Source organism: Passer montanus, unplaced genomic scaffold (genome assembly GCF_014805655.1).
Source record: "Passer montanus isolate IOZ18808 unplaced genomic scaffold, ASM1480565v1 scaffold45, whole genome shotgun sequence".
NCBI classification, from domain to species: domain Eukaryota; kingdom Metazoa; phylum Chordata; class Aves; order Passeriformes; family Passeridae; genus Passer; species Passer montanus.
In genome coordinates this window covers 8,377,655-8,405,447 of record NW_024369373.1, presented here as the reverse complement: position 1 = coordinate 8,405,447, position 27,793 = coordinate 8,377,655, and the positions used below count along the sequence as shown (strand labels likewise).

At 36.9% G+C, this 27,793-nt stretch overlaps 1 protein-coding gene across 3 annotated transcripts in view; it reads left to right on the top strand.

The window, feature by feature from the left end:
* FTO (FTO alpha-ketoglutarate dependent dioxygenase) overlaps positions 1-27,793 on the top strand; it is a 227,421-nt gene that overhangs the window by 94,231 nt on the left and 105,397 nt on the right. Inside the window, exon 8 of one of the 3 annotated variants that reach the window (XM_039721229.1) lies at positions 4,078-4,202. The exons of 1 other annotated variant lie outside the window; for it this stretch is intronic. In XM_039721229.1, the coding sequence (XP_039577163.1) occupies positions 4,078-4,202 (125 nt within the window). Of the gene's footprint in view, positions 1-1,842; positions 1,922-4,077; positions 4,203-27,793 lie in introns of those variants that run through there. One more of the 3 variants, XM_039721232.1, reaches the window with a different exon arrangement.

Genomic DNA, 27,793 nt, shown 5'->3' with positions numbered 1-27,793 from the left:
TCTGCTGCATATCTAAGGAAAAATATTGTAAACCTGTTACAATACCTAGATTGGCTTTGTTATGTTTCTAATTTTGTGTGTCTATCCTGGGTGAATAGAAAGACTTCATTATAACAGCTTCTATTCAGTCCTGTGTCACTGATACATTTTGTTGGTGATAATGAGAGAAATAGGGTGTTGGTCTCATGAAATCTGATCTTAGAACCTTCCTTTCTTACATAGTGACAGAAGATGCTCTGGTGGCTCTTGCCTGATATGCCTGAATTTAGTTCTGCTGCTGTACCAGGAGGAAGGCAAAGAGTAGAGTTTCCTAAATACTATACTAATGTAAAAGGCTGGATTTGCTCCTGATATATGTGTACATATACACGTGTGTGTGTGTATACATAGCTTTAGGCTTTTTGAGAGGTGAATTGTGTGTTTTTAAGAGTTTTGCCATTTGGGTTTTACAAGGAAAGCCCTAAATACACGTATAGATCTGTAAGGAGAATTGGGTAAGATTTAGTGAAAATACTAGCAGTATTGCTTATTAAAGAGGTATGCTGGCCAATGAGACGGGACTTGCTTCCCACAAGTGATAAGCAATTTGTGTAATCTCCTTGCTTAGGTTGTCCAGGATATGTTTTTTGACAGCTCAGGAAGCAGAAGAAAGAAAATTTCACCAGTTTGTAAACATTACCACCTTCAAGAATCTCTGTGAACACAAGGATGAGATAAGACAGGCTGTAGGGCTGGTTGCATTGTTTATTTATTCTACTGTCCTGCAGTCCCAAGTGTGCTGAAAACCCCTGAGTCAGTGCTGAGTCCAGTTCAGAATTGTGAAGGCTTCACTCAGCATTGGGCAGAGGGGGCTCTGTAGGCAATTATCTGTCATTAAAAGAATTGAGACACAAGATCAGATTTTCTTTGATGGGATGTGCAACTATAGTGATGTTCAAAAGAAGGTCATTCCTGCTCTTTGGAGCAGGGGTTGTATCAGCCAGGTTTCTGATGGGTTTTTATCAGTGTTGATGTGAGGAAATGGCTTTCCCAGCTGATAACATCTTTGACCGAGTTTCTTGAACCCTTGACCTTTATCAGTCGAAGAATATATCAAATCCCCTTGTTAAAAATAAATCCAAAACCAAGTTACATGGAAAAGACAACTTTCAAAGGAACATACTTTATAATATTATTTCACCCAGAATGCTACTTTATTTGTTACAATTCGAGACTTTTATTGCTATTATAAGAATAGCAAGTTATTAAGAAATGCCTCTATAAAAGCTACCCATCAAGCCCTGCACTGGCATTCCAGGTGACCTTACTGCCCTTTCAGCACTGTTAGAAAACAAGTAAATCAGTTAAATTGCTATGTATTGTTGTTGTATGTTGCTTAATAATACTATTTCACCCTCCAGGTAGCTGTGACTGTACTCACAGGGCTCAATAAAGAAGCGTTTATGATGTCAGTGTCAAACTATGCATTTGACTTGAGCCATGTACATCACCACATAAATGAAAGGTGTTAACAGAAGGCTGGAGCAATATAATTATATTCTCAGTAAAAAATAAATTATGTTCAGTTTCCGGAATTATGATGTTTCTGTAGATGGAGGGGACTTTTCTTAACGAAACTCAGGACCAAACTTGCAATTTGACCAGGTCAACAGAATTCATACCATATCACATACAGTATGATTGTGAATACTTGGAGAAGTGATCACCCATCTCTGATTGATAATACTCTATTGACATCACATTTTCACCAGATTTTAACTGAAAATTCTGTAGCAAGTCACAGTTTTCCATGCTCTGCACTTTCCGAATCATTTATTTAGGAGATTTTGATATTTATTGCAGATCATAACTGTACTTTGAGCTTTGTGAGGCATGGCATCATTAAACTTGGGACTTTCCTGATCTGGGGGAGAAGCAGACATCTCACCATCACCAGTGGATTTTCCTGTCCCTCTGTGAATATAATGGCCATCCAAACATTCTGAAAGGGAAATCTTGGTGGACTGTGGCCTAGCTGTATGGCTGCAATCTGATCATCCTATAATACAGAGGTAAACTCTGGTTGTACTGCTCTGTCAAGTCTTGTACATGATAAATAAAAAAGTTAAGCCCTTAGTAGGTGTATTTATTGTGAATGACAAGGAGAGTTAATTTTCACCATTAAAGAATGTACATCAGCTCATGTGTTTCACTTGCTGAAGTCCTCTATCAAATCCTGCTTCAAACCTTGCAGCTGCTGGAAATGAGGCTCTAAGGTCAGGATTGCTGAGGTTGGCGGATATTGGAGCTTGTGGAAAAGATGTTGTAGGTCAGTGCAAGGGAAACCCATGTCATGGAATCCTTATCTGAAAATGCTCTCTGGCTTTTTGTTTGCTTTGTAATGTCAAAGCAGGGTCAAGAATGTGATCTGTACAGACAGAGTTTTGAACATTTGGGGTTTTTACAAGAAAATGTTCTTTTTGATGTTTAAGTCCCGTATGATGGGGTAATGCCTTTTGGTAGGCCAACTGATAGAGCTGGGAGGTGGGGAGAAAGATGCTTTTTGATGCTAGTGCAATAAACTTATTTTCTGTCTCTGTGAACCCTGTCATGCTTCTCTCTTGGAATGACCATAGCAGTAACAATGCTACTCCTACTTTACATAGCTTAAGAAATATATTATCTGCATGTTATCAAATCTTTTTTTGTGGGGGAAAAAAAAAAAACAAACTATCAGAATGAGGATAGGTCTCTCTGTTTTCACAAACTGAAGATAATAACAATAATTTCTCTCACAGAATTCCCAGAGGAATTTTAGTTGGGCAGGACAGAAGGTAATGTGTCTGTGACATTGAGGAGGAGGCAAAATGAGATGTGTTTTGTCACATTGTTCCAATGAGGCAGATTATGCTGGGAATAGGAATTACAGCTCTTGGTTATGTTGAGTTGTTTTTTCAAACTCACATGCACAACTTCCCAGGTCAGAAATATGGTTTTTTTGCCTTCTTTTCTGTGAAAAGAAAACAGGTTTGTGCAAGAATTCCATCTGTTCTGTCATCCTTCCCAAAAACATTTAGATGCTTTGATACATTTGCAGAACATGTGACTGGAGGTTAGAATATAAAAAATAATTCCACGTCTGTTGGAGGCTGATTAAGGTGAAGAAGGCAATATAATATCTTCACTTAAGGAAAAGACTCTCAGTCTCTGCCATGGAGACACTTCTGCACAGGGAGGAGCACGTGGGTACTGGTGGATATATAGGACTGGTTGGTAGCTGAGCATCAGCCATGTCCTTCCCAGCTTGGCAGACATGGGGAAGTGAAGGGAAAGAAGAGGAAAAAATGGTGCAGGAGTGAGTAGGAAAAGATGGAGCGAGGGAGCTGGAGTTAGCTTGGTAGGAGGATAGAGGGTGATAAGAACATCCCCAGTTCTCTTAGATCAACATTAACTGCCAGCACAATGTTTGGGAAGGCCAGTAACACTTGATCTGCAGAGACTGAGTGTCATCCTGCTTCACAGATTATTTAAATCCATTGCATGTATATATGTATATATGTATATGTATATTTTGGAGCAGTTTTTAATTTATTCCACATGTGAAAAGACTTTATTACTTGTTTATTTGAAATATTTAACAATAAAGAGAGCATGTGGACATCAGGAGAAATTCTATTCAGCAGATTCAGTACAAACAGGTATTTTCTTCAACAGCTTTATCAAGAGCAAAGGGGAGGGTGAAGTCCCCCAAACAAATGCTGCATTGAGGAAAATACTTCTGATATTATTTGATACAAGATAATATTTAGAAAATAACTATGCCTCAAGAAAATGTGGGCTAGAATGCACGGTGTCTTAGTGTGATACTTAAGGCAATGAGATTTTAAGGTTTACCTTATGTGCCATGTATATTGATTAAATACCAAATATATGGTAGCCATTTCTAACCATCATTTACTGTATTGATTTGTCAGCAGTGGAACTGTAATAAAAAAAGCTATTGATTTACTGTCCTTATTTGCTTATGGGCTTTTTATTAATTTTACACATTGTTTCCTATTTCTAGATTATAATTTTTATGTGTTTCCTCCCTTTAAGACAAGTCTGGTCCTCTCTGAGGTTAGAAAAGAGCAACAAATTGAGGAACAAAGGAATGAGACCATCAGCTGCTTCCTGCTCCTTCTTAAGGAGAGACAAAAGCTGCGTAAAGAATGGACAGCAAGGTGAGAAGTACTCCTATAAATCCCCTTGAGTGGGGAAAAGTGACTTTAAAAAAAAATTTTAAATTTTCACTGTTCAGACAGTAATTCCTTGGATGGGATAGTCCATGTTTCTGTGGGTAGACTGCTCTCACATAATACAGGCTACTGATAACAGCTTGGTAGCCAGCACTCAGACCTGAGCAGTAGTGCCACCTAAAATGCCCTCGGTTTTCCACCTATTGCTGCCAGTATGAGCCATGCTTTTTGCTGGAATGCTCTGCTAAAACTGCACCTCTTGGCTCATGCTCCTCCCATTTCCCTCTGGTGTTCTGCTGGAGTTAACTGGATGGTGTTGGGTGAGATGGGGACACGTGTGTGAACTGCTGGAGCTCATGACGTGGGGCTGTTTTACTGTACCCGAGTTCTTAAAGAGAGCTCACTGCTATGGATCAGCAGGTGCTATCAACATGTTTAAAAATTGTTTGTGTTTGGAAGGGTTTGTGTTGCTGAATGCATTTCAGAAGCACCAGATACGCTGTACTTTTAGTTTGTTCAGAAAGAGGTCAATGAAAGAGGATTTCTATCACGTTCTACCTTGTTCTTCTCTTAGCCTGCTAAGTGAGTTGATGTCACCTTTTTTCACACCAATGTCTAAAAGCTATAGGTTTATACTAATGTTGTAATCTATTATTTTCTTATTTTATATGTATATAAAATATCTAGCAGTCTATGAAGTTTTTCTGCCAAATATACAGCTATCTTCCTTACTTACAATTAAATACAGCTTTTAGTCAAAAGTATTTTTAAATCAGATTTTTGTTATTTAAATTTGTCGTTTAACTGGCATGATTTTTTTACCTGCACTAACTAAAAGGACATCTCTTGTATCTTGCTGGTGTAGTTCCTGAAGACTCTGAGTTTGCTTTTAAAATATATCTGTAGATTTTGGGTCTGACACTTGGGTATCTTTTCTGCTTCACATAATTACAGCAAATGAAACTGAAACATTTTAGAAACTTCAGATAAAAATTGAACATAATTACACATAATTATTTTACAAATTACAGGTTGTACTTAATAAGTTTGCATTCCAGTGAGTATGGAATGTTTGCTTGTATGCTACTCATTCAAGGTTTCAGAGTAAGCTGGCTCTAAAATATTTTCCGTATTATTCTGTGGGATTTAATTTTTTCTTCTTGAACAATTTAAAGGATTTTTATGGTGGCTTTGTTGGGTTTTTTAAATTTTTTTTTTTCAGCTGGTTGGGTTATTTCGTAGTTTTTTTGTTTGTTTTGTTTTTTTATGCGGGGATTTAATTTTTTCTTCTTGAACAATTTAAAGGATTTTTATGGTGGCTTTGTTGCGTTTTTTAAATTTTTTTTTCAGCTGGTTGGGTTATTTGGTAGTTGTTTTTTTTTTGTTTTGGTTTTTTATGCGGGGGGAGTGTTTCTTTGTTTTTTTGTCTTCCATCACCATGCTTACTAAATAATGCAAATGTTTTAGCTGTGTTGGAAACACAGGAAATCACTTAAAGTTTTTCTGTGGGACATGTGTATCTTCATTATGAAACACAATAGAAAGCTTCTAATGAGTGGAACACTTTTTAGAGTTCATTTTGTCTAACAGTGACTTCCTAATAGACAAAGTCACCAGCAGTCATGGCAGTAATGAGTGATTTAGGAGTGCTGTGGCTTTCAGTGTGCCTGGCCCCACTTGCTGCTCACAGGGAGCTCTGGGGCTGGGGCCAGGGCTGCAGCCTCTGACACAGCAAAGCTGCACCTCTTGGGGGTGGCAGAGGCACAAGCAGATGAAGTGCAGGCCTTCTTAAAACTAAACACCTGAAAGAAAATATCAAGAGCATTGTGCATTGAAAGTTCTGAAAGAAAGTGTCCTTTGAGTATTAAATATCCATAATCCTTTTTCTTTCTATTTGATGTTTCCCATCCTAGTGACCTATCTGGGAGTCCCATCCATATGATCTGCATAAAGAGGCTGTTACCATACACCTCACTTGGCTCCATCAAAGCCTCAGCTCGGTGTCTGGAATGAAACACTGGCTGTGGCAGCCATGGAGCACACGGTGCTGAAAGTTATAAAACGTCCGCCGTGGTACGAGCAGGGCTGCCCATGTTTTAGAGATCAGTCTATTGTGTACTTTGGAATTACATGAGAAAAATGTGCTTGGACAGGAAATAATTAGCACTTGTCAAAGGGCAGGCAATAGGTTACAGTACTTTACTTTCAACAGGCTATCAGGGGATCAGCTAGATTAGATAATAGAATTTTTTTCCTGTGGAAGTTAAATACAGATGACTCTAATTACCTTACATTGTGCATTAGAGAGCAGATTATGAACAGTACAACTTCAAGAAATTTAGGTCAATGAAGGGAGGGCAGCTGGCAGAAAACTTCACTCTGCACTTGGTCTTTGTAGAGGTATGTAGTCATTCTGTTCTTGCTTGTGTTTTATTTGTGTCATTAACACCTGAAATAAAACAAAAACAACCAAAAACCTGGTAACACAAACTGACTGAACTTTTGGAAATTTATCCTTTCCCAGAGAAAGGCATATGAACTCTTCTGGTATGTAGCTACTCAGTTAAAGCATATTCTTGTGTTATTTACTTTAAGTTGTACCAGTGTTTCTGCATATTAATGAGCTGAAATGACTCTTTAAGATTTTATTTCAGCTTCACAGCCCAAAACTCATGAGAATGTGCTTAGTGTTGCACTCACCATTTCATAGACTTGTGATGCAAAGATGTCATCAGTATCTTAAGTATCTGAGTAGGTCTTCCAGGGATTCAAGTTGTTCTCTGAGTGGTAGTGATCCAAAGTACTTCAGGTAGGACTCGATGAATGTCCCCTGAGTGTTAACAGAAATGGTCCAGAGTTTCCAGAGCCCCAGATTTGTTTATACTGCGTGATAGTGCCTGATGGACAGGTTGTTATAGCTGTTAAAGAGCTGCTCTAGCCCTTTGAACTGACCCCTTCTTGACCTCTGCTTACAGAAGGTCACTGCTCAGCTTATAAAGTGAGGGGAACCTCAGATTCTACTGTAATAAACAGAGGGTGAAGGGAACAGCTGTGAATTTTGGACTAACCGTGCAAACCTGGATAGACTTTTTAGGGTCACTGTATGATAATGAAAATTGTTACCAAATTATATGGAAATTTAACAGCAATAGTGGGAAAGAGAGGGTGGAGTCTAATGCATTGGGTTTGATAAATGAAGTGTGAAGTTACCCATCTGGCTCTAGACAGCCCTCTTTTTCTCTACGAAAGGGAAACATTTAAAAATAACCATGGTACATCTAGAATCAATGACCCATACAGAGAGCTGGAATAGATCAAGATTTAATGGTGACTGTGGAAGAAATTATCATTTGAAAAGTGAGACAAAGGATGAGAAAGTACAGTTCAATATCTGCACCTGATTCATTTTTTAAAAAGGCTTTAATATTTTTCCCTGTTGATGATGTTATTGACATTTTTTATTTTACTTTTTAACTGGAACCAGAAAAGTTGTTATATCACAAAGAAACAGGGGAAAAAGACAAAAGTACTTGAATTTCAAGAGAGAATGTTGCACTTTTCCTGATCGACCCATACAGAGAGCTGGAATAGATCAAGATTTAATGGTGACTGTGGAAGAAATTATCATTTGAAAAGTGAGACAAAGGATGAGAAAGTACAGTTCAATATCTGCACCTGATTCATTTTTTAAAAAGGCTTTAATATTTTTCCCTGTTGATGATGTTATTGACATTTATTTTTTTTTTACTTTTTAACTGGAACCAGAAAAGTTGTTATATCACAAAGAAACAGGGGAAAAAGACAAAAGTACTTGAATTTCAAGAGAGAATGTTGCACTTTTCCTGATCAGATGTGCCTGAGAGGGCTGGGCTATAGTTAAATAAAATTGTAGCTCTTATTTCTCCTAATAGAACTTGTATCATGTTATGCTAGCATTGTCTTTAATGCATGTATGACATACTGCACTTAATTGGTAGTAGGTTTTTGTTGTATTTTTCATAGACATACATTTACCACCAAACTAATTTGTCTTCAATAAATCAACAAGAGATTAATTTAAAGGGTAGTGTTTAACTGCATTGAAAATATTGACTGCTAGGAAAAAATATGGTTAGTTAAACCTTTGCTAAAGTATGGAGTTTCCAAGTGGAAAAATTGTATTAGTCCAAAATAGTTTTATTATAACACAAACTCTGATGTCCATTTTGCTATTTCCCTCAGTGAAATTGTGCCATTTCTCTTAGGGGAAATTCAGCCAGATACTGGAAAATGTAAAGTTTGAGACAGACATAATGAAGTGGAAATTTTGATAGAATTATTTATGATTGTTGGATTTTCATAGTTGTGCTACTTATCCAAATTCTGAAACCTTAACTTCTCTCTAAACAATCATCTAATGAGAAATGGACATAGTGAATAAATAATCTGTACCAAAGTAATCACAAAATTCTTCTGGTTCATGAGATAAACAAGAGAAAAGTGTTAATTGATTATATCTTGTAAAAATCAATAACTTATAACCTTGCATCATTAAAATAACACAGTAAAAAAAATCTCTTTTTATGGGGTCACTCTCTAACCCATAATATTTTGTAGACTGGGTCACTGTATTTCTAGAATTTTTATATTCTTGCATTTTGCATGGCAGTAGAAAAAGAACCTCTTACTTGTGACAAATCATGTTAGTTTCAGGTTTCAAGTCAGATGTGAGCTATAATTCCTCAGCATTTTTTGCCTTTGTCAAACCCCTTCTTAGATCTCACAGTTTTATATAACAATTTAAAGGTATGTATTTTTTTTCTAGTTACAATGAACACTTATTCTACAGAGGTAGTCTTAGCTCTCAACAGTGAAATCTGGATTTTTATGTCAATTTTTATATAGGAATGTAAATTATAGGGACCTAGTGAGGAAATTGAGTCCTAATCTGGATGACACTCTTCAATTCTATAATAAGAAAAATGAAGAATCTTAGAGTGGAAGCCTAAAATATTGTGCATGTTAAATAAGATGCAAAGTGGAAGATTTTATATAATTTTTTTTCTGTTTTGAAGAAAAAGTTCATTTTTTCTTCTTATGCCTAACCTCCTTATACCTTGGAATTTTAGATCATAATTAAGGAGTAATTGAGGTAGATTTTACTCTTTTTAGCTCCAGTAGAAGGTGCTGTTGATGTAAAGAAGGACTGTGTTTCCTCTGTAGTTTAAGAAGTAAACATGAGCTTTGGGAAAATCGGGTCTTTTTTTCTTTTGTGTCACAGGCTTTGTCCATTTTCAGGAACTCATGAATTCTGTTTTTCAAATAAAATGGGATAATACCAGTTCAAAGACTGGTTGAAAAATATGGAATTTTTTTTAACTCCCACAGACCTGGCTGGATGATAAGTATATGAAATAATGTGAACTCTTCACAAAATACTACGTTAGGAGCTGCACCAGTTCCCAAGATTTTACAAACTACAGAGGTGTCAAAGTGTGTCAGAGAGTGGGGGGAAGTATTTGTGTTGTTTAAGACTTGTTGTTTTGTGTAACAGACATGAGAATGTCAATGAGAATGACAGATTTTTTTGTTTTCCCATGTTGTGGAATCCAGTATCTACATTTCTTACATTAGTAAGGATCTCAGTATATACAGCTATATGCTCACCAGTGTGTTTTCTGGTAACAGTTGTCCTCTCTGGACAATGGGTCTCAGTAAGTCAGCAATGAGCATACTCCAAAATTTTGATTCACCATTTTGGAAATCACAGGGAGAAAAAGAGAAAATTATATTTGAATTCTTTGACATGGATACTTTTGATGTATGTGCGTGAATACTCCTTAAAAGAAGAAAATGAAACTGTTCAGCACCAGCGTGTAAGCTTAAACCAGGTTTTCAGAACATAAATATATTTAGATAGTATGCACAATGTAAATTGTGGCTGAGTAATCCTGAATACTGTATGTTAATCAAGAGGATGCTTTGAGACAGACTGAAAACCAACCTGGCAGCTTTCAAATGAATGGAGAAAACTCTGCAATGTGGATGAAGTTGTCAGGTCTCCTGCTGTAGTTATGCTTAGACATCATCTGCCTTGATTGACCTTTGACTTTTCTCCAGTTGCTTATTGCCAGACTTCTTTTGCTCCTCGTGACCCTTCCTGTTTTCTGCCTCTGTCTTTCACCTGTGTTCCTTGTATGGAGGAGTCTTTGAAGCAGCCAAGCTTGGGATCAATAGGTACAAGTACTCTTCAGAACAATGGAAATGCAGCTTGATTAAATGCTGCTGTTTAGCTGTTCCTTTGAAACTGTCTTGACCCCTTACCCTTGGAAAGACTATGTGTTTACAAGCTGTGGCTATTTGGAGAAAATCCTGCCCCTTACCTTGTGATGTCACTGCATACACAGACATATGGTGCAAAAAAAGTTACGTGGTGCAGCAGCCTAAACCAAATGGTATTATAGGGCAGGCTAAGAAAAGTTACAGAACTTCAGCTCTGTGTTTGTGTTAGACTCTGTCATTAAGGCACTTCATAGGGATTGTTTACTCTGTTTTCTTTATCATTTTAGTTTAATTTTAATGGTTCACTTCTGAAATCCATAGACAGATGCATCATCTTATACCTGAGTAACTACCAAATGAAACTGCTTTGATATTTTTCTTTTTTGATTTAATGATTTTTTTTCTTCTTGTGCTAGATGAGTTTTTGAAATAATTCAATGGCAGTTCCAAAACTGGAAAATTACACAAATTTAGTCCTTATTTATAGTGCAATTAAAGCTTCCAAAAAAGGTGATAAAGAATTTTCCCACTCTATCAGAGATTATTCAGTTATTTACGATTTTTATGTTTGGTTTTACTTGGACAGGCTTTTAAAGTCAGCATGGGTGACATTTCCTTATTTATGTAAGCTTTCATAATTGCAGTACAAGAAAGATAGATAGTGTTGTTTTTCCAGTGGCTTGACAATGATTTGTTCACTACCTTTGGGAGACCTGAATGCTGGAAATGGAGATTATTGCATTTCCAGGCTGCAGGGTACTGGAGATTGACTAGATCACAGAGGTGACAAATTTATAATCTGTGGAGACCAAGTGTTAGCCACATCCTCAGACAGCTGAACCACAAAGTAGCATTAGCATCTGCTGTCATCCTTTCTGTAGGAGAGAATGGTGTCTACCAGAGGCAGTGGAAAAGGAGAGAGGCTGTGAGAGTTCAGTGTGTTTTACTGTGCTCTCTAGCTGCCCATATGAGATAAAGACCTGGTGTTACAAACTGGGGATAAGGCGTGAGTGGTCCAGTGAATGAAAAATTATCATAGATTTATTTTACTTACACTGAGTTCTATTTCTTCTGCAGTATCCATTTATTCTTCCCTTTGCCTTCAGCAAAATGTGCTAATGTCATGGTATGTAACATCCATTAAACTACTGGCAAACTTATTGTGAACTCAAAACTATGTCTAAAACTAGGCATTTAAAATTAAAAGAGTCTGAAGACAGAATTCTCTTTTCTGTAAAAAAATAGAAACAGGACTTTAATGATTTTTAGTACTAATATTGTCACAGCTTTGTCTGTCATAATGCTGAATTAAATATTTAATTTGGAGGTGTGTAAAATAATCTGTATACATTACCAATGGTGACAAAACAGAGGGTAACTTCAATGGTTTACCCAGCCAAATGGTGCTGGTCATGTCACACCACGAGTGTAAGTGAGCAGATGCTTACATAAGTTCATGACTTAAGTCTTAAAGGCTGTCAGCCTTGTGTTAATAAAGTTTTCCCACCTATACAGAACTTGATGGCTCCAGGGATTGGCAGTGAAATACAAAGCCTTTTGTTTTCAGGTCAGCAGTTTAAATGTGGTTCAGGTAGGTAGTGCCAAAGAGGATTCCCACTGGGTGTCTGTGTTTGATGGCCTATGTAAAATGCATGGGTTCTCCAGCCCTGGTGGGCAGGTGTGTGTATCACACACAGCAACTGCTACTCTGACACTAATTGGTACCCTTGCTGGCACTTCTGGAGCAGCCAAAAATTAAATGAATGTTGCAACTGAGCAAGGTGCTGTCAGTGCTGTGAGCAGTCCAGGCCGTGGTGGTGGTGAGCCAGTGAACGCCATGGATTGCTGTGGGTGAAAAAGAGGATCAGGCTGTTGCACTGCTCTGCAGTTTGCTTGCATTAAAGTTATGGGAGCACATGCAGATATGTGCTGGGACAGAGGGTGAATTCCTGGGCAATCTTAACAGGATCGGTGAGAGGGAAGTGCACAAGGAGGTCAAGGAATGGCTTGGAGATGTATAACTAATCTGAGAAACTAAGATGAACCGGAGAACAGGATTTGATTTACCTGCTTATTTTCACTGCTAATGAGATCTTTTGGGCATTTGAAGAGTTTGATTTGGCTACTATTATTTGTTCCATTTATTTTATATGAATTTGCAATACTTAATGTATCATTGCTGTGGAATTATTAAATTATGAAATATGCTGATGTTTTAATATAGCTAAAAAGGGAACTTGGCATTTCTTAAGCTTAAGAGGTTCTGTAAAAACAGCGAACTTGGGGACCTGTTACAGAACATAAATTGTTCCGATATTTGAGAACATTTTATTTTGATAAATGACGACAACAGCCTCAAATGGGAATAGTGCTTAGAGCATATAATAATATATATTATTAATAATAATAGAAGAAAATCCTATTATAACTTTATGCAACTTACTTGAGTAACTTGGCCAACTGAGAACTCTTTCAGAGATATGCAGATATATGACAAGTAATTGAAACAAAAATTGAAACAATAATTGAAACAAATAAAAGGGAATCTTAAACAGTATCAAAAAGATTGAGAAACAGGGTCTCAAAATGCAGTTTGTGGGAGAAGCCAAGAAAAGTCTATTGAGTGTTCAAGTGAGGGCAGTAATACTAGGAGAAAAGAGTATTCTTTTGGAAAATGAGAATTCTGAGAATTCTAAGAGCTACCAATAAGACTGTGTTCTCCTTTTTCTGCAAGGGTAAGCTGAATGGATTCATCAATTATGCCCACGATATGCTGGAGTTAGATTTAGTGCTAAATAATGCTGGAGGGTTTTTTTTGTACAAGTTTGGACAATACTGTTAAATTTTTTGCCAGTTGTTTTTAGGCAAGTCAACATTTTCTCATTTCTATTTTCTCATATTTAATACTGCCAGCATTTGATCTTCCTGAGATATAAAGAATATTTTTATCAGAATTATTTTTGACCAGCTTGTTAACATGAATTTGAGCAAGTGCTCAGGAGAGGTGAAGCAATCCAAGTCCCCACTCCAGTGCAGGTGACTTGCTAGCTGCACAGCATGTTTATTGTAAGGCACAGTGTACTGCATAAAGATCTAAGTATTTTATATTAGACCATCCTGAAAGCACTTGAGGTATTTGCCCTTCTTTTTCTACTTGGAGATATGGATAATCCTCAAATCCAGGTGTGTATTATTAGGGATTGAGGGGAAGGTTGGCGGAGGGGAAAGCAGGGGAGGAGAAAGTTTGAGAGGCAAGAGGGTGCAATATTGGAGGAGGTTTTTGACTGTTTTGCTTGCCTGTAGGTGACACTGTTGCATCATTTATCTGTACATTTTCACGTATGTTGTCCAGGGACAAAAAGTTTCATTGAAATAATTTGAAGGATTCAAAAAAAATGCATTTCACTAATGATTCTTTAAGCCTTGGCTAGAGAGTAGTCTTGGATATAGGTACATGAATTGCATGTTCACCTTCCCAAAGATGGCAGCAGTTTATAATATTATTTCTGATTAACTATCTCACTAGCTTTGCATCTTCAGTTCAGTATTCCCTTGAAAGGTGAGATTCTAAAAAATGGCTCTGCATGTTTCTAAAGACTAATGTAATAAGCCAAAATGATAATACACTGATTTTAAAAAAAAAAAATCTTAATTTGCTTCTAAGTTACAGCAATATAAAGTTAAAATGTTTTTCTTTGCAAGTCATTTAAATTAATAATGTGTGTCATTAAGTGAAATCTCACAGAGGATTTTTTTTTTTCTTTGCCATTAAGTCTTCTGGCTGCAGTGAAAATGAAATATTCTATGAGGCTTGAGCAATCATCTATCTCTGAGCTGCAGTGTGCCTGCTGCCAGATGTTCAGGTGCTGGTGCTGCTGCTTTGACATGTATATCTCTTCCAGGCAAAAAAAACAATATATACATCAGTCCAGGTGCAAGGTGGCCTTGCCAGCAAACCTGCCTCCTCCTAGCTGTGACACTCATCCACTCCCCGTCAGAGTGTGTACGTTGGAAGGGGATTGTAATTAACCCCTGGAAAGCATAGGTTTCACTAAAGTGATGTGCACAGTAATGATATTGTTAGCTTCCTTAATTTCCAGTTTCACCATCAATTATGCCATGTGTTTCATCCAGTTGGTGCTACCCTCCCAGTGTTAATTATAACCTACAAGACTGTTACAGTTAATTTTATGGCAAGCATATTGTCTCTTCAAGGCTCCACAGCAGCTCATAAATTATCTTGAAGGTAAAATGTAACTTGGGGAACTAGTTATGAAAATTCCATCCATCTCGCTTAGGAGGTGCAGCTGCTACTGTCAGCTGCCTCGCTGCTGCATTGTGAAGGAATTATGGTGGGTCAGGTTTAAGAGGCGAGGCCCAGGCTGTCACTGAGGAGAAAGGCTGTCCTGGCCCTGTCAGACAAGTACCTTCTGCCAGTCCCTTGTGGTTTCACTTTGCAGGCAGTAAAAGGCAGGCAGTGCAGGTGGATAGTCCCCAAGCTGTCTCTATTCATTACTTTACAGAAACTTGTTTTAGGTAGGCAGGTACGGAGACCTTTTCACTGTTGTCATAATGTTAGGCATCATCTGCAAAGTGCAAGATAGATAACTCTATAAATAACTCGCTGTTCTGTTGGGCTGGGCTGGTGCAGAAAAGATGATTAGCACTGTAGAGGCACATGAAATAGATCGCTGGTTTGTAAAATGACTGTTGGTTTAATTGTAGCAATAGCTTGGTCTGGAAGAGCACATCTGTTCGCCTTTATTTCACATACACAATAAGAGGAGGTGCAATTTCACTGCTAAGTAATTTGTGTTGGAGTTTCATATTAAATAAATTAGCATGGGTTTATATGGGCATTATTTGTGACATCTGTGTGTGTGTATCCTGGATTTTTTGCTGAAGGAATTGCAAACACTCATTTCTTAAAAAGAAATGAAAGTGGGGGGGAATAATAAAAATAAAGCAGCCCATTGCTCAGAACAATGAGACTGGCATTCAGTGCTATTTATATTCTAGTAATACACTTTTATTATTGCTATAATGCCTTATTCTGCTCTTTGTAGCAATAACACAAGACTACCATGGAATACAATGCCTTATTCTGCTGTCTCTTCCTTTAATATTTTGTATTTCAATAGTTTTAAATGCTCTTAAGCTTTGGGTGTTCCTTTAAGAATAAAACGAAAGTGCAAATCAAATTTCCTGAGAGGCTTTTTATTCTTCCACTCTTTTACCTTCCGAAAGGCCTTCTGTGTTTATGGTGTTGTTTCCTAACCTCATTTACAGCTGGGAGGGCACATGAGAAGGAATACTGAAAGCTGATACTTTTCCATAGGCAACCACTGTGCAGATGTGAATGTACAGACCCATTGTGAATGAGTAAATGTTATGAATTCAATTGAGGAGAAAATGAACACAATAATGAAAAACAGTGGGATAATTCATCTAAATTTATATTGTTTGTTTGTTTTGACAGTCTTCATTCAGTTTTAATTATTTTTGATTATTCATTATGCAGGGAAGAAAACATTTTCAAAATAGTGCTGACATTGTAAATTAGACTTGGTATATGTTTAAAAGGGGGAAAAAGGCTCATTAGAGCCTAAAAATCACTACATTTCTAGTGTTTGTTCTTTACTTCTTTTCCCTTGGAATTTACAGTAAATGTGCCTTGTGATATCTTTTAGAGTTCCATCCTTTTCCCAGAGTCAACAGCACACATTTTGGTTTATTCCCTGAAGAAACCACTACGTTTCAATTGACCAGAACCCTGTATTTCTATTTGTTTAGTTTATTTAGAGGGAAGTTCTGCATTAGGCAGCCCTTGGGCAAAGTGTACAAACAGGATTGCCTCAAGAGCAGACCCAGAGGTGTTGTTCTCCAAGTTCCTTTTTGGTGTCATCCTTTCCTTATCTCCTACAAAGGAGAAGGGAGGAAAGTCTAGGTTTGCTGGAATATCCCATTTAATGTGGGGTTGCTCCACCTGGTCATGTGTGTTATTATCTCCTGCACTGTAGGATGTCAGCCTGTAAACAGAGATTATCCATATAAACATTCCCAAAGCAAACCCTGCGTTGTGGGGCACTCCCAGTTAGGATCACAGCCAGGGGTACCTGCAGCTGCTGTAGTGTAATTCTCATGAGTTTGTGCTTGCCCAGAAGGCTGGGGACAGGAGAGAGGCCTGACAATTCAGATGTCCTCGCTGGTTTCTTAGGAGATAATTTGACTGCTGAGTATCCAAAACTGTAATGTTTATTTTGTTTAAAATCATGTGAAAGTATCTGGATTATTGTCATCATCATCTCTTCCCAGCTTGATTTTGCACCATTGCAATTCTGCTGAGTTTGAGAGAGTTACTCTTGATTTGAGTTAGTGGGATTGAGAACAGAATTAGAGCATAGATCCTGACAAATATCCTTCACATTTTCTGGTGGTGGAATCTCAGACTTTGATTGCGATGCTGTTGCGGACAGAGGCACATCTGATTTGAGAAATCCTTATATCTTTAATTTGATACATAAAATAGTCATTGCCAAAGTAATTATCTTTTAAAGATAAGAAAATTTTTATGCAATTGAAGGAGAGAACCTGAAAACCCTTTTTTTTTTTTTTTTCCCAGAAAAAAGTGCCTTTATTTCTTAGCTCTTGGTCATCTTTGATAGGAAAAATCTGCATTTGGGAAGAAAACTCTGAAGTATTGAAAAATTGTTTTGTACAAAAATTGATTGAATTACCTGTAACGTAATTGGAGAGAGAACAACTTAAGAGTTGGATCCAAACCACTTAGTTTCACAGGCAGACACATTTAAAAAATATTGCTGTCTCTTGCTTGACGTGACTCAATATGTTCTATTCTCAACCCAAGAAAAACTGAATTTTCTAAATAGCCTCAGTATTAATCATTAGATTGCCAAAAACACTTGGAAAACAAGGATTTGAGGGATTATTTTTTTACTTTATTCTTATTTATGACACAGAATTTAGACTTTTGTTTGATGTAAAATAAGTAATTTAAAAGACTGCAAACTCAAATGTTTGCCATTTAAGTGCATTATCAGGGAAAATAATTTTTAAGAATAAAAATAACTGTAGCTCAAATATACATGAATATAAAAGGGATTAAAATCTGTGATAGGTTGTACAGATCAGTGTTGAAGCTTGGTGCTTCAAAATGTATAAAGAAATGGTGATTTTAATATTATTGTAATAAATAAAAGAATGGGGGTTATAATTTTCTGCTTGTTAATAGTTAATTTTATGCTCAAGTAGCAAGGGGGAAAGCCTTTGTGCAGTTTAAATCTAGTGAAACCATTGGAGTGCTGAATGCTGTTTGCTTGTTCAGTTTGCCCATGAAAACAAGCCATCAATACTGCTTCTCTCTCTTGCTGTACTCAAACAAAGATGTTTTGGTGTGAAATACATTTTTATAATATTTTATTTCAAAATGTTCCTACACCTGGCTCTTTTTTGACTCTGAGATGGAGAATCACTGTTCTTCACTACCATTTTAGGGCCTTCTGACCTGTTTTTTCTCTAAGACAGCCATTCTACCATTTGTCTTGGCTGAGAAACAGAAAACTGAGTAGGATTGCTTGACTATCATAATACTGTGCAAATTTAATTGTGTAATCAAAGTTACATGATTAAGAAACAAGATGTTGATATGCATTTCTTTCCTGACTCAGCAGAAGTATGAAACAAGATAATTTCATTTATAGTTTTTGAAGGAAAACAGCTTGAAACAATATAAATAAAATCATGTATGTGAGTTTTCACATGTTGAAAGCAAGCTACTCTGTTTCTCTGACTTTTAGCATGAATTCAGGGCCTCTTGTCATTCAGTGTGACTGCAGACAAGAGTACTTTGTTGAAGACATTCTATTGATGGATTTGGTCTATACTTGGAATTTCTTGCTGCGTACATTGTCTGTACAAGGAAATCCTCTTGGTATCTCAGAGTATTTTAATGCAAACAAAAAATCTGGCCAAAACAAAAAAAAAAATCCAGCAAAAGAAAACCAAACCCCTTGAACTTTATGATGTACCTATGTTTATGAAATATGTAACTTCTCTTTTTTCTCACTGGAATCTATTAGTGTATGCGTTAGCGTGCTAGCATAGATGGTGATCTTAAAAAGTGTTGACTGATTTTTCTGCACGCTCTTAATTGCTAACTGATATGGAAAAGTCTTCCTCCAATTTTTGCTAATTCTTATTTTTATTCTACAAAAGAAACAGCATGTAAGAAAACAGCATGCTGTCAAATATTAAAAAAAAAAAAATCAAGCAAACAGTTTTAAAAAATGTATCGATTATTATGAGGGGCAGTTGAAGATGAATACAGAAAAATAATTTTGTTTGCCTGCTCATTTTTTTGTTCAAAGCCTGGCCTTCATTTAAGCATATTATTTTTCCATGTCACACACAAAAAAATAACCCTACAAGATTTATTGGCGTTTGTATGGAAAAAATGAAAGGATTTTCATGTTTTGTAAGAAACTTAATACACTCTCACAGATGGCCCAGCTCAGGTGTGATTTTAATTATGAGATAAAACAAAGCCCAACACAGTAGGAAGTAGTCTTAATAAACGGCCTGAAGCTTTTGTCTTCATGTGTCAAAAAGCCTTTTTATTGCGTGATGAAATTTTTTTTCCTAGCTGTTTCTAAAAATTGGTTGAAAAAAATACAAGGGCTTCCAAAGTTCAACTGAATTATTTTGGTCAAGTTAAAAAGAGGATTTTTTTTTTTTTCATTTGTTCTCCCAACAAGTTTAGACTTCTTGAAAATGATAGAAAAAATGCATTGATAATATTTAAACCTGCAAAGACATAAATGCTTTATTTATAAGTAAAGTAATTTTCTAATTAGATGTTATTTTGTATTGCAGTAATGCAAACTGAGTATTTGCTAAGCTTGGCTTAAACGGCACTATCAGAAACTAATATTAATTTAAATCTGGCTATGGTGTTCAGCCTTCATTATTAAAACACAAATAGTATGAGCCTGTTGTTAAATATTACTAATATATTATAATAATGTTGTACTGTCTTTCCCTTAGTGGGGAATTATGAGGACCTCATGTTAGGACCTCAGTGTCCTGACATAGTTAATTATCCATAGATAATGGTTTTCAGCAGTGGCTGTTCTGATCATCACAACCTCACAGTTAAGGGCTTAATAAATATTTGCAGACTCAGGTGCAGAGCACCTACGTCCTCCTCAGCAGAAGCAAACAGCTGTGGTTGCCTTCCTGTGCCATACATCACCCCCAGCCCCTCATTTGTCCTGGCAAACCTAATGGTGCAAATGGCAAGTTTTATGTCCTGTGCTAGACTGGGGTAATGTTTGCTGCAGAAATGCTAGCTTACCTTCCAGGAGTCATCTGTCTTTTCCAATGCAGAAATATCTTAGGAAGGTGAGACTTCTGGGGTTCATTACTCCAATGCTGAGTGTATTGATAACATTATTTTAAACTTCATTTTAGAGTGTATGACTGCTATCACCACCCATGCTGGAAGGTGGAAAATTACAACCAGATGGTTCACAATTGAAATCTGTATCCACGAGCTTACTTTTAGGGGACAGTTATTTGTAATAATTATTTTAATTATAGGACAGTGAAGAGCTTAATCATAATGAGCTTTTACAAGTAATACAGGTTAGGGATTTTTTTTTTTCCTGTGGTTGAATACATCTCATGGGAGGAAGTACCCATAAACTCCAGGTAGCTCTGCACCACCTTAAATTAGGGCTTGGAACATTGGATGGTTCTTTCATAACATCCCAACTGTAATTGCTGTTGAATAATGGAGTGGAAGGAGGAAACTCTAGGTTTATGTATGTGGAACTGAGCCATGTTCAGACAGAGACATTCTAGAAATGAAATAACTTCCATGGTCTTTGAGGATTAGTAGTCAGTGAGCTTCTCTGTCTAACCAGTTACAATAGAAATCATATTTGAAATGCTACTCAAAACCCCTTTGGCATTCAGTCCAAAAACCCACCAGCTTAACTTCTTCATATTTTTCTTACGGATTTCAATGCTTTCAGCAAAGGCCCTAAGGGGAAGTTCTTGGGTTTTTTCCCTAGACATTTTTAGTCTCTGCTTCCTCCTTGCCTTGCCATCTATGCATCATTGGTCCTCATTCTTTTCCATTTTTGGATTTTTAAATCTTGTCTGGTCATATTCATCATGTATCATATATTATGAGGGGGTATAATATAAGGAGTAATTTATAATAAATTAATAATGACGTGGTTTTTGACCATGTGCTGATTGAGGGAGCATTTGGAAGAATACTTTATGGTCCATATTCTACAGAATGTATAGTGCAGTTTAGGCATTGAAATGATCCTTGTCTATCCTGTTCTGTACTAAGCACTCTGATTCTCAGATATTCTATTAAATCAGCTATTGCTGAGCAGGGGAAGCAATCATGATTGACTTGTGTGGGTTTCTGTGTAGCAGGGATCCTCTGCATTGGTTACCCTATCTCTCAAACACTTCTAACTGGTATCTGGTTGTCAAACACACAAATTTTATTATGCTTACCACTCACAAACTGTAGTGACTATAGGAAATCAATGTTAATAGTACTTCTGAGCTTTGTGTTTCAGTTGAAGTTGTGATTATGGTGTTGCTTATTCAGTTATGAGTTTGGTACAAATCTAGAGGAAGGCATTTCCATTCTGATGTGTGCTGGTTGTCTTTGCTCCTGGTTAATCCAACCCTGGTGATTGACTCTGGGTGAAACACAAGCTGGCATTACTGGTCTGTGCTGCACTCACAGATGCTGCATTCTCCTTCTGCTCTGGATGTAACATGTCACTAACCTGGCCTGGCTATCTCGCCAAGAAGTTATTAATATCACATAAAAACCCTAAAGGAAACAAAGGGTGCTGTATTTCAGTGGTGATAGACTGTTAGCTCTAAGTGTTATGTCCCCATCAAACAGAAGATGCAATGCCAGTTCTCACTTTCCCTGAATTTCTAATGGTACAAATCAAAAAGTTACATGAAAAACACAGACGTGACTCCAGGATTAAAACTCAGCATTGGTTTAATTTAATCATATTCCTTTCTGATTGTGTGCTCTTTAAATTCTGTTCTAACTATTCTACTGGTAGCCTATGTCCCTTTGAGTCATTAACAAATTGTAACTGATCTTCATCTGGTTGGTTGCAGAGGGTGGGGGGGGTTTAATCTTCAAAATAATCAAGCTTTTGGCTCATGAAAGTAAATGTTTTCGATCCTTTGTTGTCAGATACCACAATTTTCTCCACAGCAAACTTAGATGAAACAGAAAACTGATACACTGAGCCACTGGAATTGCAGTCTTGTAATTTAGAAATATCCACTTTATCCTTTATAATTCACTAAGATTCTTCAGTCTGAATCTGATATAGGTAGGAGCCAAGACAAACAGTAACCATTTATAACCATTCAGAACAGTTTGGATTTCACCAGAATGTAAAGCCAAAGAGTTCTTGGCTTTGTTTCATGTGTCTTACAAGGATAGAAAGTATATTTAAATTGTAGTATTCACCATAGCTGCATGTTTCTGTAGTATCTGCAAGCTTTTATTTTCAGTATTATAAAGATGTGAAAATATTTTACTCTAAAATTTCTCTCTTTAGCAGCTGAAGGACTTGATTTAAGGTTCTTTAACTTGCTAGAAATAGTGTATACAAAAATCTGTCTGCCGTCCTTGAAGCAGGAGTGAGAATGCAGTGACACCCGGGGTGCCATACATGTGCTTATATGAGGAAAAGGGCAGGTGTGCATCCCTTCTGTGTGGGGCATTGCCCTGGAGTGCTGACACCTATTAAGAGTTTTGATCCTTCAGAACACTCCTGGATTCACAGCTGACTTGCTGGGCTTTTAAAGAGCAAGTACTGCAGCACAGAGTATTTGCAGGACTGAGCCATAAAATTGCTTTTGTGATTTACTTGTTTTCAGGGTATTTGCCAAAGAATAGCTTTGAGTGAGTGTTCCAGTTGCACAGGACACAAATGGAAACTGCATTTATTTTGCCTCAGGAGTTTTAGTCCTAGAATTATAAAAGCTATCAAAGCAGACTCTGCCCCTCAATTTAGTATGTCACTGACCTACCACCCAACATGTGTGTGCATGCACACCTGACTTCCAGGTATGTGTGTGGAATTGATACACAAGGAGTCCTTCTAGTGAGGAGAGTTTACCAGAATATCATTCAGAACTGGTCTTGTCTCGCCCTGTCCTTCTGAATAATAAACTTAAGAATCAGAGCAGCAGTGAAATTTCTCTGTACCTCCAGAAAGTTTTTTTTAGTATAGGTTAAACTATGTATTCTACCTTATTGTACATTTTGAAATTTCTAGATGAATTGCCAAAATATATGTGACAATGAAGAAGAGAGAAGCCTCACGTTTACAAAATCCATGCTGGGAAGGCATTATGGCAAAAACATTGTAGTACTCTTCAGAGCTGAAATTTGTGAAATGTTTTGCCCTGGATCTAAGTTAATGGTGAGCTTTCCACATCTGGGGTCAAGCACCAGCAAAAGTTGTGTTTTCCTTAGACATGAGCTGGGCTGGCATTTCTGACAGACGTGTAAACAGATGCAAGCCTTGTTGCTAATGACAGGTGATTATAAGTGGCGTGGGTGCCAAGGTAATTAAACCATGCCTTGACAGGAACATTTGGTGAAATGGTATTTCAGCATTAGAAAAATTGTTGCAACACTTTTTTTCCCTGCTAAGCTATAACCTGAATATCATTCATTTTGATTCTTTGGCCACAGTGCTCCCAAACCTGCTCCCTGCTTTATGTACGGAAGTATTGAGAAATGGCTGAATAGCACCAGTACATATCAGTGGGGTTTTGGAGCTTTGAATTGAAGCATCTGCTTCTAAGAAGGCTTTTAGCATATAAATACAGTATAAAGTCCAGCATGGAGGGATTGGTGATATATTATCTTACTTTATGACAAGATAATGGTTATTGTGCCAGATTTATTAATGGCTGAATTATTGTGCTACTGTTTGTCATATATTTCTTATTGGACATCTTAACTGCTTTTACTGCTGTGAATTGTAGTTTCTAAATCTATTTAAGATTTTTTTGTACTTCACAATGAAATACAGTTTATTCTTAAAGTGAAAATAATGGTTGCTTTAGAAGTAATGCACTTGATATTAGAACTTTTATGAACTTCAGGCAGTATCTTCTCAGTTCTTCATTCTGCAATTTCATAGTTCAAGATGACTTTCTTTTCCATTCCAATTTCTGTAGCTGATAGTGAATAATGCTAAAGTTCTTTATTGATCTCAGAATTCCAAGCAACCCTTTATTTAAAATATTCACTCACATACTGCATCAGAGCAGCGCAAAAATTCAGTTTAATCCTATAAATTAATCAAAATTGATTTAATAAAATATGAAAGATCTAGTTTAGGGATATTTTTCCATTATTCTGTGTGAAATTCATTATAATCTTAGGATGGAATCTAACTGTTCACATTATTGATGTTCCTTTGGTTTTTGCTTCAGCCTTGAAGCAATAAGTGTTTAATATAATAATCTCAGCTGAAATTCTAGGCTTCTACCAAATTTGGGAGCAGAATTTAATCCTGTTTATTTTTCGTTCAGGGCACTCAGGATGGAAAGAAATTATTCCTCTCTGCTGGTTGGTCAGGACATCATTAAGCAGTATAATAAACTACTAAAAATAATCAGTTGTAGCTAATGCAGTCTTAACATGTGGGCTGGGTACTTAGCAAAGGGTCTTTGTAATCTAGTAACTTTTAGTTTAAAGGAGGTTCTTAAAAATGTGATTTTAAATATGGTTAAATCAATTTTCACATCAGTTACTTGAAGAGAAGAAGAGATTAAATGATTTGTTAATACCCTTCTTCAGCATTCTTACAAGAAAGTAAAATTGAGCTAAACCCATCAAGATGACAATGAAATTTTCAATGTCTTTTCTTGCCTTTTTTTTTTTCTTTCCCCTATCACCCAATTCAAGTCTCTCAACTTTCCATCCCCTGAATTCTAATCCATATGCTTAACAGAATGTTGATGTTCAGTTAATACAATTGTAGGATTTTAAGCCTGAGAAAGATCCTGTAAATAATTTGTTTGGTCCAAAGAAGCTGGCTTGACTGTATGTGATGAATTCAAGTGTGGCAGAGGTGAGTGGTGTGCCTGTCAAATGCTGCAGCAATGACCTAGCAAAGTGTAGGAGTTTATCTACAGAAAAAATAAATTAGGGGATCACTTGTAAGGATTGTAAAGTTGAGAAGTGAGAGGGCAACTGGCATTTTTGCATTTAGAATTTCTATGTACAGGAGTGTTTCAGAGGTTAGAAAAGCTTGGCTCTGTTCCATCGTCTTCAGTGAAACAGAAAGTGTGCAAGTTGTGCTCCTGTTACAGTTTGCAGCTTATAAGTAAAAAAGCAGTAGCAGAAAGAAAAGGATTTGGATGCTCATAGTTAAGGGAGGTGTAGTAGTTGTAAAGCCTATCCAAAATAAAATCAGTGTCTTATTGAGGTCTAGAATTAAGTGTGTGTTTATACATAGAGCTTTTTCAAAGGATTTTAGTGTTATGTGCAAGTAACCTTGGAGCTGCCAGTTCATTTTATTTCTGATGTTGCCTGCTAGTCCCTGAAGCAGATAAACTATGGATTTTTTTTGATCTTCCATTTGCTAGGCTTTCGTTATATTGTGGTTACAGTCACAATGTCAGCACATAAAATGTTAAACATCACTGGTCTGAAAGAAGCTTCCATTGTCTTCTACTTCTGGTGCCTGGGGATTCTTTGCAGCCTTGCAGTGGTGGTTCTGTCAGTGTAATATGTCATGAAGCATTTCTCAGTAATGACAGACATTGAATATGAGTGACAGGAACTCTGACCGAGTGAAATGGGTTCAATTACCAGAGATGTAGGGTTACCTGAGATAAAACCAAATGGTCCAATTGTGCTCAGTTTTGACCCTGTGACTCCCAACTATCCAGCAGCAAAGACAAATGGCTGATTAACCATCCCCTAGCCCTCCTTTTCTGTGATAAACTTGTTTGGATTTCCTTGTCTGAATAAAAATCTAAGTGTGGCATGTTTCTAAAAGGAAATATGATAGGAAAACAATGGGTACTGGTGCTAGTCATTTTCTTCTCTTACCGACACAAAACAGAAAGCTGTCATTCTATCTTGGAATGTATCTAGGACATAGTGTCCAGAAATCAATACAAGATAAATGATTGCTCTCTTAACCTCACCTTTCTTCTGCTGCAGCGGTTACGTTGCTCCTGTTCACCTGTAGCCAACCTGACGCCAGAATAAATGAGAGAACCTGCCATGAAAAGTATCTTCTTGGGGTTTTTTTGTGTTGGAGGGTTTTTGTTGGCTGGGGGGGCAGTGGTTGCTAGTCAGTATTGAGAACTGTTTTACACTTGTTCTAGTCCAGTGCCTACAGCTCCCAGATAGAGTTATAGCAAGCTCCCTAATTAAACTGTCGCTGTCTGCCCTCACTTGACTGCCTTTACAAAGTCATTTAACTAACAGACATTCCTGACTATTAAAGCTAGGAGCTGCATGTCTCCAGTGCTGGAGATAAAATGAATGAAATTTGTTAATCTCCACTGACACTTGATCCTAGATGTTGAACTAATGCTGTTGCACCTGAACTTTTTCTTTATTGTAATTACTTCTCATGTTATTATTTCATGTAATAAATTGGAAGAAAATTTCAACAGGTATTAAATTATTCAAGCTGATTTATGGATGCTGAGTGAATATGACATTCATCTTGTGCATTCTTCAAAAGCACAATTCAGTGGATGTTCAGAGCTGAATTCAAGGTTTGCAGTAATAGAAAACTGTAGTAAGAGGATGTATTTCCTTCATCTGAAAGGAATGCCATTTTAAATTTAGCAATGAAGATAAATTTTGCCTTTGTGATTGTATCTACACTTAATTTAAGCAAATACTTTGATTCAAAATTTAATACGTTTTCAAATAGCACATCAAAAATATTGCATGCCATTGGTAGAATTAGAAGAGCTCAGATTACAGGATAGAATTCAGTTCTTTTTGAAGGAACAAGCATTTTAAAGGAAGATTTGTGGCTTATTTTCCATCTTCTCTATTTGTTCAATGTTCTTTTTCTGTCACAGATTTTAAGTTCAGAAGGGACATTTAGACCATCTGGTTTGAGCTCCTCTGTATTTTAAGGAGTTGTATTTCCCTTGGCTTTCCCTGCATTGAGCCCAGTGGTTTATCTTTGGGTTTAAATGCATTTTTCAGAATGGTGTCCATTGGTTTGAGGATAGTGGGAAATGGGAATCTACCATTTCTCTGGAAATTGAATCAATTGCTAATTAGCTCACACCATAAAAATTCTTCTTTCTCTTTCTTATTGTTGTCCATTGGTTTGAGGATAGTGGGAAATGGGAATCTACCATTTCTCTGGAAATTGAGTCAATTGCTAATTAGCCTCACACCATAAAAATTCTTCTTTCTGTTTCTTATTGGAATGCTTTACTTCAGCAGCCTTTCTGTACTACTTCCTTCCTATTCTTTTTTACTGCTGGAAGGAAAAAACCCAACATTGGTGTCCAGTTCTTTCTGCAGAAGTATGTGTGAGCTGCAGTCATTTCAGTCTTCTCTCATTCCCAAACTGGGCAGAGATCTAGGAGGGTGTGTACTTCATACAGGCCACAGGCAGAGCTGAAGCCATGGCTTCATAAATTTGTCATGACTTCTGCTGATTGCTAGGTGTTATCTGCCCCTCTGGCCTTTACAACTAACAGCAGCCAATAAAAACACAGTCTGTTTTCTTTTTGGAACAGGATTTGGTCATATAGGCTTGGATTTCCAATGTCAATTCTGTTCATGCCAGGAAAAGCTTGGATACAGCTCATCTTTTCTGTTATATTTTTGCAGTGGAGACTAATGCTGAACTTGAGAGTGACTCAGCAAAAAGCTGTGTGCTTATCTGCACAGTCTGCAGAAGAGACAGGCATCTCCAGGAAAGTCTCACAGTCTTTCACCTGGTCATAATAATTTCTTAATTTCTCACATCTTTTAATGTCTGGGAATTTGCATCCCCAGTGCAGCTTTGGTGTCCCCATTGTGCCCACCTAACCAGTGTTTTCAGGTGAGAGATGTGTGGCTGCAAAAGGACAGTGCAGTAAGTTTAGTGGCATCTTCAGCCAATGGTACTGTTTCTTTTTCAAATAAAGTAATTATTTTGTTTTGTGTTGTTTAGTTGATGCAAAATCCATCATATTTTGAGTTGAATTTACTCTGTTTTAAGCACACATTGTAGCCA